We start from the raw sequence: 12231 nt of genomic DNA, 5'->3' as shown, positions 1-12231 counted from the left end.
TGGTTCTTAGTACTAACACACATCTGCACTGTCACTATTTTTTCTGTGGTTCAATCATTTTCTCCTTCCCCCTTCCTTCCACGTTATTGATATAATTTGCGAGTATGGAACTTCAGAAAACTAATTCAACTCAATCGTAATTATAGTCCTTTATATCATGATGTATATATGCTTCCCTTGAAATTAATCAACTTAATACTCGTGGACCCATAGTCAATGAAAAAATAGTATTAAAATTCATAGTTATGTGTAAAATTCTTATAAGCATGTCCATGCACTAACATAGAGATTAAAGATAATGACAACCTCAAAACAAGCATATTCAAAATGGAACATAGAGAGAACGAGAGATAATAGCATCTAACATACGCACAGAGAAAAGGTACAAGCAGCAGTAGCCAGCCTCAATGAATATTTTCAAAGGCAGTTAACAGTTACAAAATATCCTTATACTTTTTTTCCTTAGCCAACACATTATTCAGTTTCCCTTCTTTTTTTTTAAGAATTTTTGTTGTTCACTAACTTGCATTTATTGAATTGAATTGACCCAATGAACAATACAATCCAAACTAAATTTATTTAACTGTTTTTTTTATCAGAATTTAACTGGTTTTAATTAGATCAGGTAAATCATTTCTAACAAAGTTCTCGGATTTATTTCTTTCCATCGGATGACTTGATAAATTATTTTATTTTTTAGATTTATATATATACATATATATATATATATAATTTCTTCTTCTTTATAGAAGCTAAGACCCGCCTTGTGAGCTTAGTAGAAATGTTTCCTAGTGAGACTCCTAAATGAATCAAGAAGAAATAAAGGAAAATTGGGACATAGCAGCAATCGTAGTCTATCAATATCCTCATCTATACTAGTACTTTAGATTCATTGAGTTTATATTTTGTTTATTATTCAGCACAATTTGCAGAGTTAATTGTCATCTAATTAAACAAGTCATTAAATTCTTACCCTTCAACCCGTAGTAAGAAATCGATTAGTACTATTTAAGACAGAGGACTTTGGCCGGCAAATTGGAACGTTAACCACTATTTATGATTCGCAGATTTAGCTAAATGTTTTTAGCTAACGCTTACTCTGCAAAACCATCGACCTATCTCTATTCACTCTTATCAAACAAGCATTTTGAAGATATTGATTAAGGAAGTAATTTTTGTGCAAAGACAGTGTTTATAAGTTCAAGTTACAAAATAAAAATCAGAATGCATAAATAATAATAAAATTTATGTTGAACCTAATGCTAAAATCATTTTAATAATGTTTTAAATTTTTGATTGATTGTATCCATAAGTACTGTACTCGTGAACAATTATTCTTATCCAACAAGTGAATAATTATATTTCAAAGCTTCTTAGAAGAAAATATAACAAAATGGAATCTGAAGTTTTTTTTTTCAATGTTAAATGTAGGTGGGGTTATGTGCCTTTAAGTTCAAACTAATTCAATACCGAAAATTTTGATCATTCAACCGGTAGATATGAGGTAGTGAACAACGAACAGAAATGATTTCTCTCTCCTCACTGAACAAAAGCAAGAAATGCCCCCATCAAGGCTTAGTTTAATATAAAAAACAGTTCAACCCATGAAAGAACAATTCCTATTGATTGATCAGTAAACATTTTTGGAAAGTCCATCTTTTAAGAAATAATTATTATTTTAAGTTTCGTTTCTTCTAAAAGAATGGATTATAAAAATAAATTGAACAAACACGCATTGAGGATATGTAAAAGTTTTTTACATTACTCAATTGATGCTGTCTCGACCCTTGTGTTATGTTACAAAGGCAACGATCATTTACATGTATCATTTCATTAACCAATTGAATCATAATTAAGTGGCTAATGTTATGTCACTGTCCAATCTCCACACCCCACAACAAGTAAACACGCCCTTTTATGGTAATTTACTCAAAAAAGTCTTTTATAGAAAAGAAAAAGGGAAATACTAATGTTCTGAACAGAATTTTTGGCTTCACCTACTTGAGTGTAGTGCCAGTTTTTCAACTTTCCATTGAGTGTGTGTGTGTAACTGACACTTTACTCTCCTGGTTATGCTTCCTTGCACTCTGCAATATGTGTACGACCAAAACCATCATCTCTGATTTATTACATCCTTAATCTTTAATCGATCCCAATAAATAAAGTAAGGAACTGCACTCCAAGTCCAACCTCTGCACCTGACAACACTGTTTTGCAAAGCAAAAAGAAAACTCACAGCTGATGCAACCACTTCATCATATTGTGTTACTTACTCCCGTGGATGAATCTTCTACATCCCTTCTTGCTTCCTCACTCGCATAGTAACAACATCATTCCTTGTTTTCAACAGTTTCTTTCTAATATGGGTTACGTTATGTTGTTCTACTGCTGATGATTCTGGCATCTATGAGCTCCACACGACATCGTTCTCGATTCATGCTAAGAATGAAGAGCTAAAAAAAGGGTAAGTATGCATGAAACCATGACTCCCTTTCGTGTGCTTTTGAGCTTAAAAGTCGCATTTTGTTTTCCATGTGTTTTTTTTTTCCCTTAAACAAAGTATGGGGGAATGTAAGGTTTTGTCAACTCGGAGGATGAAGAATAAGGAGTATATCTTTTCTGAAAATAATATGTATATATGAAGGAATCATGAAAAATTAAAAGGAAGTTTGTGTTTTTACTGTCTGAAATCTTCAGCCTGCCTTACCCTTTTTTTCCTCCTCAATTTAGCAATTTTTCATATTTATTATATAATGTGTGTGTTATATCCTTATGATTTCAGTGGTTTCACTCACAGATCAACTCTCTCTGCCTATAAATGGTAGTTACGAGAATCAAGTTGGAAAATATAAAAACAGCCTAGTTGACAAAATTCAATGCTAAATGATAATGATCTAGACATGTTTCTTTTTTTCCCCTTTGTTGATGTTTCTTTGATGTATTTTCATTTTGGATGGCATTGTCGATGGGGACTGATTATTTAAGTTCTTGACTGCTTATGTTTCAGTGAGACAAGCAAATATTAACTTTGTCTGCTGTTAAACTGTGAGATTCAAGGGGACTTCACTACGGAAGTATTCTATAAAATTTTAATAAGAATTGGTGGCAAGTGCTTTTGGAATATAATTATAAACAACTTCAGTTTGTTAATGAAAGTTATGTGACAGAATATCACCAGGATTCAGCCATGTATAGATCATTTCTTACATGTGATGATCCAAAAGGAGTAGTAGAATGTGGGACAATCGGGAAATACAGGACGCGTTATCACAAAATGAAGAACAAGACAAAAATTCGTAAGACAAGGGAAAACTTGGAGACATCCTTGATGAACAAAAGATACAAACAAGAGAACAAGGTGCCAAAAGGTTGCGATGGAAATCTCATTGGTCCATCATCTTTGCAGCTCACACAGGTCTCCGGAGGGGATCAAAGTTTGAACAACATGATAGATTCATGGTCTAGAGATCTTATATATGATGGAAAATCTGAAGATATAGCAAATGGTATTTTAAATGGAGCTCTTGGTCTGCAAGGTTCTCTAATCATGCTTCGCAAGTTGCAAGGGGCTTCACCATATACAGCTTCTTTTAGGAGAAAACAGACTAAGAAACCTGAAAGAGACATAATTGATGCAAAGATGATTGGTGGAACGCAGGCTAATCCATTTAGGGAACAAAGTAATCCAAAGGGATTTCAAAGACCACAGCCTTCTGCTGGTGGTTCTTCAAGTAATTGCAAAGAGGAACTTAAGAAGGTTATTAAGGAGAGTTTGGTTAGGAAAAATATGTTTCCAAAAATGATCAATGAAGGATTGAATTCAGCTTCAGAAACTTTTTCTACAAGCAGGACTAATAGCAGCCTTTCTGATCCTTCTTTCTCGGTAATAGCTTCAAAGATGGAAAGAGGAACTAGCCTAGTCGTCAAGCTGATGGGTTTAGAAGAAGCCCCCTCAAAATCATTTCCAGCTGTTAAGCAGGAACTGTTGGATGGTGAGATAGATATGTCAAAGGTGAGAAAGAATGATTCTATAGCCAAGAAGGTTAATCCAGAACAAAGGGCCCAGAGGGAAACTCTTGACACCATGCATTTCAAAAGACTTCTGAGAAAGAGTTTATTCAAAGAGCCTAAGCTTCATGTCCATCATTTCGATGATACCAATTCCAAGCATTTTGATGATTTATCAAACATTACACTAATGAAGCCTCAATGTACTCTTTATCAGGAATCAGTAAAAAGTACCTATGTGCCAGTACCTCCAAAAGAGTTATCCATAACAAAACTGAAAGCAGAAATAGCCTCTTCCAAAACCATCAAACAAGGAAAAGGTTCCAGCTCCACCAACATGGAAAAAGATGTAAGAAAATGGCTTAAAAAAGGACCTAAATTTCTCAAGGAGGTTATGAAATTGGATGCAAAAGGAAACAATCATGTTGAAGAATCATCAGATAAGGTAAAACTGTACTGTCACATTGGTCACACATCACAGGTAAATGAGACAATTGATAAAAAATGGAAGGTACATGCCATCGGTAGAAAACACACAGAAAAGGATATCCCAGAGCCTCCAATTGTGACAATACCTCAACATCAACGAGAAACCACCTCCACTAAATTGAGGAAGCTAAAAAGTGGGTCCAGAATCGATAAGAACGAGATTTCTTGCCTAAATAGCACAGGTTCAAAAAACATCTCCATATCTAGAACAGAGTCACAAAAAATTAATAATTCCGAGGACCTTAATATTGAGATTAAATTTTTTGATTCTGTGGTAGATTCCTTAACAGGTAGAAAGAATCATATGAAGAACCAAAGCCCTGTTGCTGAGCCTGAACAAGCTAAGGTAACTGTAAGTTTACTTTTTACTGCATTCATATACATACATGCATATATGCATTGCAATATATGTAGGAATCTAAACGTGGAAAGTACTACGTTGAAAACAGTTTTGGGTTGTAAAGTAAACTCGTGAATCAATGAATGAAGCTTCTGAGTTTGAATTACAATTCTTCTACACAGGTTGAACAAATCAGGCAGGGAGATGAGAAGAAAAATTACACTGAGATTAGAATCGCCTCTACGCTAGAAGATGAACTCCTAATGGTGTGTGAGGCAGATGCTAGCATAATAAACAAAAATGGAGGTAAGCTTAAGTTATTACTACTGAGTACTGACAGAATTGAAATGAAACTCAAAATGCATTGGTAGTGCATCTTCTTTGTATTTATCTTTTTCAAGGATATGAAAGTAGCATGTCTTCTTAATTTCTTGGACAGTATCAAAATGTTATTACTGAAGTTTCGTAGCATAGCGAAGAAATTGTGGGCTTGAACCATAAATTGTGTGCTTATTAGACCAAGGAATAAATTGAGAGATTCTTCATCACATGACACACGTTTTGATTCTGTTTTATGTGACTTGTTTGTTATTTTGACGTCATAGAAAAATGCAAGCAGAGGAAGAATTTTTCAGGCAATGACATTATTATGCTGCTTAAGTCTGAACATGAAAATGCCGATAAAGAGGGGACTGAACTGAAGCATTTTCTATTAACCAATCCTTCATTCATTGGACATGCAAAGAAGCTCTTCAATCTTGATATGGATTTTCCCAACATGCCACAAAATGATGAAACCAATTACAGCACAGGCAATCTCAGGCTTGATTTGGATTGTGCATATGAACTCATTGAGCATAAAAGCCTTCAAGAGTCACAAGTAGTTCGTTCCTTCTTGCTAGCTTGTAGGGGGAACTCAAGATTACACATCTCCTTAGGCAGGTTGGTTGAAGAGATCTGTAATGGCATTGAGAATCTGAAATTTTACAGGGAAGTTATTGCAGGCAATGTGTTTGGTATGATGGAGAAAGACATAAAGAGCAATGGAGTGATAAGTAGTACATGGGAGAGGGGTTGGAGGCCTGGATATTGTGCAGATGAGGCTGAGCTAGTTGTCAATAGAATAGAGAGCATGCTTCTGAGTGGATTAATTGAGGAGCTTATTATAAATTTATGATTACATAACATTAAATATTTTGACATTAGAGGAGTCCACGGTCTTAGAAAATCAGTATCTTCACGGGTTCACCTTGTATATAAGGATTGATTGTACAAGAGTTGAAAGTTAAAACTGTTGGCTGCAGAAGTTGCCTAGTTACGTAAATCTATAAATCACAAACTCTCCTACTGTTACGTAACATTGTTAATCTTTTATCTAATCATATCATATATGATGTAAAGTAATATACTTCAGTCTTCACCAAAGAAAAATAGTAGGTGTAAAACTATTATCTTTTGTGTTTATTATTTTAAATTTTTTTTATGTTTTTTTTTTTAATCTATCCTAAGGTCACTTTTAATTGTCTGCAAAAGTTTTTGAACGTGTATAAAAATTTAAGCCAAATAAGATTTTATGTAAGTTTAATTTTTTTTTTTGTTATAGTTTCATAAACTTTTTTTTAGTTTATATAATTGCATAAATTTTTGTTTTTATTCATTCTAGTTACATAAATTTCCTCTTTTAGTCCATATAATTGCATGAGTTTTTTTTCTTTCAATTCCTATAAAATAACAACGTAGACTAAAAGAGAAAAAGTGATATATATTAAGACTAAAATGAGATGTTTTTCTCATCAAAACCTTAAAAAAATGATATGTTTTGAACTATAAAAACTAAAACATAAAATTTAGGAAATAAGATGATTAAAATTGTAATTTAAATACATTGGCATATCTACTTATAAATTTTTTACATATATAATAAGAGAGTTAATTTTTATAATAATCATATTTATAGAAATATTTAATTAAGAGTACAAAAAATCATGTTAACAAAATATGAAATATAAATTTAATTAAATATAAATAAATAAAACTTACACAGCTAATATAAAAGTTTGTATATTATTATCTGTTGGGATTCATCCCAAGTCCCACATCTGTAAAATGGAGGAACATTGGCTAGTTTATAAGGGTGTCCACCATTCCATATAGTATGAGGCCTTTTAAGAAAGAGCCCAAAAACAAAACCGTGCGGGCCTAACAAGTGGTATTGTTCGCTTTGGACTAGGCCCGCACAGTTTTATTTTTGGACTTCTTCCCAAAAAGTCTCACTACTATATGGAATGGTAGACAAACCACTTTATACTTAGTTTATTAAATTTTATAATAACTGACATAAAACTCATATCATAGTATTTGCACGCTAAATTTTTTTCCTCTCAATCTTTCTCATCTTTACATTTTAAAAACTAAAATTTATCAAGTTAATACAAGTTATAACGATTTGCACGCTTTTTTTTTTCCTTATATCTTTTTTGCTACATGTATATCCTTTGTTAATAATAATTTATAATAATTAATAAAGGAAATATATTTTTAAATAATAATTTCTGTCTTATTTTTTTTAAAAAAAGTTTGTTTATTTAATTATACAGTATCTTAAAAAAATAAAATGGAAAAATATATGAAAAAATATATCTGTCTGTATAACTGTTGGAAACACAAAGTATCTTGTCTTTTCTAATAATAATAATGCAATCGACGAATTTTTTACTATATTTTTTTAATCTTTATTCAATTTTTAAATATTTTACACACTTATTATAAATAAATTTAAAATAACAATAAGAGTTAAAAATAATGTTAAAACAACGAAGACAATAATTAAACTGTCGGTATGCATGCTAAAAGTTCCGAGTGATTATTCCAAGTTGGGAACCATAATTTGATTTTTCCAAAGAGAAGAAATGAATGTTGTTATATATTAGGAAAAGGAAATTAAAAGAAACGAATAAAGCTCAGACAAATTTATTTATTTTACTCTTTTTCACTTAAAGCAGAGACAACATATCAATCATAGTTGGATTGATATTGACATAGGAGAATCCAGAGTTGTCGAAAAGTCGATTTGTGAGAGTATAATGGAGACACTTCAATAACTCTTCCATGCTCATGCTGTAACATCTGAAATGTTCTGCTAATGCATGGAACAAAATCAGATCAAGAGGGATGAATAAAGAAGCTATGGATTCTTCCCCCAATAACCCTGTTTTCTAACTCAGATTGCACATAAATCAAGATGTTCCCTTAAAGATAAGAAAATTAAGGGTCTCCAGAGCAAAATAGATGAAAGTCCCTGATGAATGGGTGAAATAGCACCCAAAATTGGATCCCACCACACATTGCCAACCATTCCCATACACACTATCAAATTCCTGAAATAATCAATAGAAGAAAAAAAATATGTATCACACGCACCCAAAAAAAAACAAAACTTTTTATATAGGCAAACACATAAAAATAAAAAATAAAAAAAGTGCCATACCTTTTTGATATGGGCAGCAATGGATATGCAATCAGAAACATCATGAAGATCAAGGGCCTGAGAAGCAGAGGCCATGGCATGGATCTGCATCTTCAGTGGCATGTCTGTTTCTTTCACCAAAGCTTTTCCTTCCAACATCCTTAAAGAGAAGTGGTTCTGATTCTCCTTATGTTGTTGTATGCTACAACTTACAAGGTTTATGTAGTGGTAATAATCTGTTATCTATGGCTGAGATTGTGGCAGCAGAAAAACAAAGCCCAGTTGCAAGAAATGGAATGATACAATGGAAAATAGGGTGATGTTATTATTGATGGTTGGCACTACTTTGAGAGATGAACGTACACGTAACCTCACCTTTATGTTCAGCTAACTTGTCTCTTTCTGCTTCTGTCTAATCCCTTTTCTAACGCACTCCATTCACCAACAAACCAATGTGAATCGATACTTTATGTTCTTCAAACTGCAACGGCTTATTATCACATAACGCGCGTAAAAAAAATATATATTTGGAAAAGTGAAAGCTGTTATGTAGGTGTTAGTGTGGAATTTTGACGCCATTTTCTATAAATTGACGCAAAACCACATTTATATATTACTAATAAAAATAAATAATTATTTCAATTTTTTGGTACTTAAGAAAAATAATTTTTTAAGCATATATTTTTTAATCGTTATTTACTACTATAATGGTTAGCGAAACTATATTAAAACTATGTACTTTAAGAAAATATATGAAGTTATTTAGAAAATAATAAAAATGCCTTTTGCTAAATAATGCATCGGATCGAGATTTCTTGATTGAAAATGTCAAAATTCCTATGCGTGGAAATAAATTATTGAATGATAAGAGGTTTTTTATTTAATTTTATGAATAATCAATATTATCTTGTAAATTATTGAAATTTGATTTCCTTAGTTGTTTTATTCATTATGTTTAGTTAAAGGTATTTTTATAATAAATAATGTAGTGAATGATTTTGTGCATTGAGATTGATGAAATCTATACACGCAGGAAAGAGATAAAAGATGCTATGTATATCCGCGCCCTCGATTGGCGCAGAATACAGATTAGCGCGAATCCACGTACTCGAATCTTGATCCTAATCCTAATCCTAATCCTTGTGCTTGCTTGATGAATATGCATACGCAATGCAAGACAATTGTGCAAGTGTCATCACTAGGCTTCAAATTCAACTATGGCCCATTTTATAAGGGTCTGGCTTTTTGTCTTTTGAGACTTAACTAGCCCATTCCAGTTTGTCTCATAACTGCTACAAAATTTGATTTCCAGCAATAAGGTTCTAATATGAACCAATGGGAACATGCTTGGTTTATATATTTCGCAATGCTAGATTGTGAGTTTGCGACAATACTAGTTGTGTGTTTGATTCCTCGTTTAATATTTAATAAGTGTGTTTTTCATATTTTCACGTCAAAAATCCAAATTATCGCAGAAGCTACATCTGGAGGTGCGTCAACTCTTGCAAGACGCCAAATCAGAAACACCTTGAAACAAAATGTGATGAATAATCGTTCAGTTGTTTGACTAACAGAACTACAGTAGGTTCCCTCTTCTGTAGTTATGTTAAGCATGATTTTTATATGGCGTCTTGTATTAAGGCTTTTAATCCACTAAAAGCATTTTATTTTTAACTCAATGAAATGTATCGAGAGGTTACAAAAATTTCATTAGGGTGTCATGGTTGCATATCGTTTAGCCTTTTAAGGTCTTGTATATTGACATAGAATTTTAGCAAATTCAACATATTATACAACCAACATTCTATCATTAAAAAAATGTCATATAATAGCATATGCGTATGAATGGAGAACAAAAAATCACGAAGAATGTAACTCTAACCATCAAGATATAGCATTTTTTCATCAAGAACGTCTCACATAAGCTACAACTCTTTGGAAAAAGGTTTCACCAAACAATCAATCACACAAGTCCAAAAAAAACTACTTAGTCTTCGATAAAATCCAGCAAGCTCACCAACAAAACTCAAAAGCCAACCAATTGAACTTGAAATCAAGTTCTTAGGATGAAAAAGAATAGAAGATGATGAGAGGTGGATTTTGAACTCAGTAGGAGAAGAACATGAGAATAATATCACCTTGTATAAGGAATATGAAGAATATGAGAGCCTTGAGCTTGTAGACGCCTTGAAACAGTAGGGACATTTAAGGATTTAAGCTTCAATGGAAAGAAGTGGGAGAAAATTGAGGTAAAAAGGGCTTCATCATATAGAGAAAATGAGGAGAAAAGATTGGAGTGTTGAAGTTTAAAGCAACAATTTTCAAAATGATAAAGGTATCATACTAGTGTTTTACAAATAGGAGTTTTGAATTAATCATAATACTTTAATGATTTTAAATTTGATAATAATATGTCATATGTACAAATTAGATTGGGTTAAGTTGGATTTGAAAGTTAAAATTAGTTATCTAATATATAAATAAGATGGATTATATTTAATCTAAATATTAAAATTTTAATTTGAAATAATTGGATTAATTTAAATTGATTCGAACTCACGAGTTATTTAAACTCGTGAACATTCTTGTTAAATCGTAAAGAGAGGAATAAGTTCACGAAGATAGAAGTTATATATATATATATATATATGAATGATTAGTGATTCATTTACTTTTTTTTCAAAATTTATTAAATTTTAATGTAATTTTATTGGATTGAAATTTTCAAAGACTATTTTGACATAAAAAAATATTATGAATTTATATATATGTAATGACTTAAAAAAATAAAATAAAAATATTTTTAAAATAAAATTTATTTAATTTTTAAAATATTAGTTTTGTGGATTAATTGAATATTTATCCATAAGAAAATTGTTAGTGGATGGATTGGACTTTTTTTAAATGGGTTGGATAAATTGTATTTTTAAGTTATTTTATAATTAATCCAAATGAATTGATGAATTAATGAAATATTTTTATTTGGTCCATTATAATTCATCTAAAAATTATCTAATCTAACTATTTGTCACTCTTGTTAGAACCCAATTTAACCCAATATCTTCCAAATAATTTATTTTTTAAATAGAAAAAATGAGACATTATATGTCTCATCGTTGTTTTAAAAAATAAATAAGTAATAATAAGAAATAGAAGATGAAATAAGAGGATGAAATAAGAGGCTGTACAATTAATTTTATATTAGTGAGTAGTTATGTATATTAGTATAGGGATAATAAAGACAAAAAAATTAGACACCAAAACATCATATTTCCCCTATTAATTATTATAGATTAAAACATTAAAATAATTATTTACTAAATAATAATTTAATAGATATTATTTATAAGAAACATTGAGGTGTTACACATATTTAGAATAGGAAAATGCTAAAATATAAACAGACGAAGTGAAACATATTAGAATTGAACCATCTATTTGCTGGATTGTAAACTAATTAAGTTGGGAGGGGGGGGGGGGGGGAGGATTTTAAGAGGAGAGGGGAGAGGAAAAGATGAATTACAAATTTTATTTGGTTGAAAGGAAGGGAGGAGGAAAACGATAGTTTTTTCTTGTTTGGTTTATAAAGGGAGGGAAAAGATTTTAAAAACCAATTTTATTTTCCTTATAATTATAAATTTAATAACTTTAATAAAAATATTTTGGATATTATACTAAAAATGTTTTAAAATGTCTTTTCTCTCTTTCAAATCCTCTAAATATTAGAGAGGGACTAAAATTGAGTTATGAGGGATTTTACTATCTTCCTTTCCCCTCTTAAAAATTAAACTAAAAAATTCCTCCCTTCTCCTCTATTCCCCTCCAATAAAAAACACTATATTACAATTTGATTGTTATGGCTAATAGCTGATATTATATAGTATTTAACTTTAATATGAAATTTGAACATGAGAAATTTAATGGAATT

At 31.1% G+C, this 12231-nt stretch overlaps 2 protein-coding genes and 1 long non-coding RNA gene across 5 annotated transcripts; 2 read left to right on the top strand and 1 right to left on the bottom strand.

The window, feature by feature from the left end:
- Nucleotides 1-2006: 2006 nt before the first annotated feature.
- Nucleotides 2007-6320, top strand: LOC109803408 (uncharacterized). Of its 3 annotated transcripts, none has more exons than XM_020364969.3 (5): nucleotides 2007-2464; nucleotides 3008-4679; nucleotides 4788-4843; nucleotides 5020-5143; nucleotides 5443-6320. In XM_020364969.3, exons 2-5 carry the CDS (start codon nucleotides 3188-3190, stop codon nucleotides 6012-6014), a joined length of 2244 nt encoding a protein of 747 aa, XP_020220558.1. In that variant the 5' UTR covers nucleotides 2007-2464; nucleotides 3008-3187; the 3' UTR covers nucleotides 6015-6320. The 3 variants fall into 3 exon arrangements, with proteins under 3 accessions (XP_020220558.1, XP_020220557.1, XP_020220556.1); XM_020364968.3 differs by having other exon boundaries at nucleotides 4776-4843; XM_020364967.3 differs by having other exon boundaries at nucleotides 3008-4843.
- A 1457-nt stretch (nucleotides 6321-7777) lies between these two features.
- Nucleotides 7778-8866, bottom strand: LOC109803415 (uncharacterized). Its single transcript, XM_020364979.3, has 2 exons — nucleotides 8325-8866; nucleotides 7778-8214 (listed from the first exon to the last, which is right to left on the bottom strand). The coding sequence occupies exons 1-2, from the start codon at nucleotides 8460-8462 to the stop codon at nucleotides 8074-8076; spliced, it is 279 nt and encodes a 92-aa protein (XP_020220568.1). The 5' UTR covers nucleotides 8463-8866; the 3' UTR covers nucleotides 7778-8073.
- Nucleotides 8867-9513: 647 nt separating this feature from the next.
- Nucleotides 9514-10013, top strand: LOC145954547 (uncharacterized). The gene is made up of 2 exons (XR_014431789.1): nucleotides 9514-9679; nucleotides 9779-10013. It is a non-coding gene; the product is annotated as an uncharacterized LOC145954547 (long non-coding RNA).
- Nucleotides 10014-12231: the final 2218 nt, after the last annotated feature.

The sequence above is a fragment of the Cajanus cajan genome, chromosome 2 (assembly GCF_000230855.2).
Source record: "Cajanus cajan strain Asha chromosome 2, NIPB_CcT2T_4, whole genome shotgun sequence".
Taxonomy (NCBI): Eukaryota; Viridiplantae; Streptophyta; class Magnoliopsida; order Fabales; family Fabaceae; genus Cajanus; species Cajanus cajan.
The sequence above is the reverse complement of the archived record's forward strand: the minus strand, read 5'-3'. Positions and strand labels throughout refer to the sequence as shown.

Bases quoted from the DNA above. Each gene is read 5' to 3' on its own strand.
- LOC109803408 (XM_020364967.3), top strand. From the start codon at position 3,188: ATGTATAGATCATTTCTTACATGTGATGATCCAAAAGGAGTAGTAGAA. The intron at 4,844-5,019 runs GTAACTGTAAGT...TCTTCTACACAG, and splicing joins CTGAGCCTGAACAAGCTAAG to GTTGAACAAATCAGGCAGGG. The intron at 5,144-5,442 runs GTAAGCTTAAGT...TTGACGTCATAG, and splicing joins CATAATAAACAAAAATGGAG to AAAAATGCAAGCAGAGGAAG.
- LOC109803415 (XM_020364979.3), bottom strand. From the start codon at position 8,462: ATGTTGGAAGGAAAAGCTTTGGTGAAAGAAACAGACATGCCACTGAAG. The intron at 8,215-8,324 runs GTATGGCACTTT...TGATTATTTCAG, and splicing joins TTGCTGCCCATATCAAAAAG to GAATTTGATAGTGTGTATGG.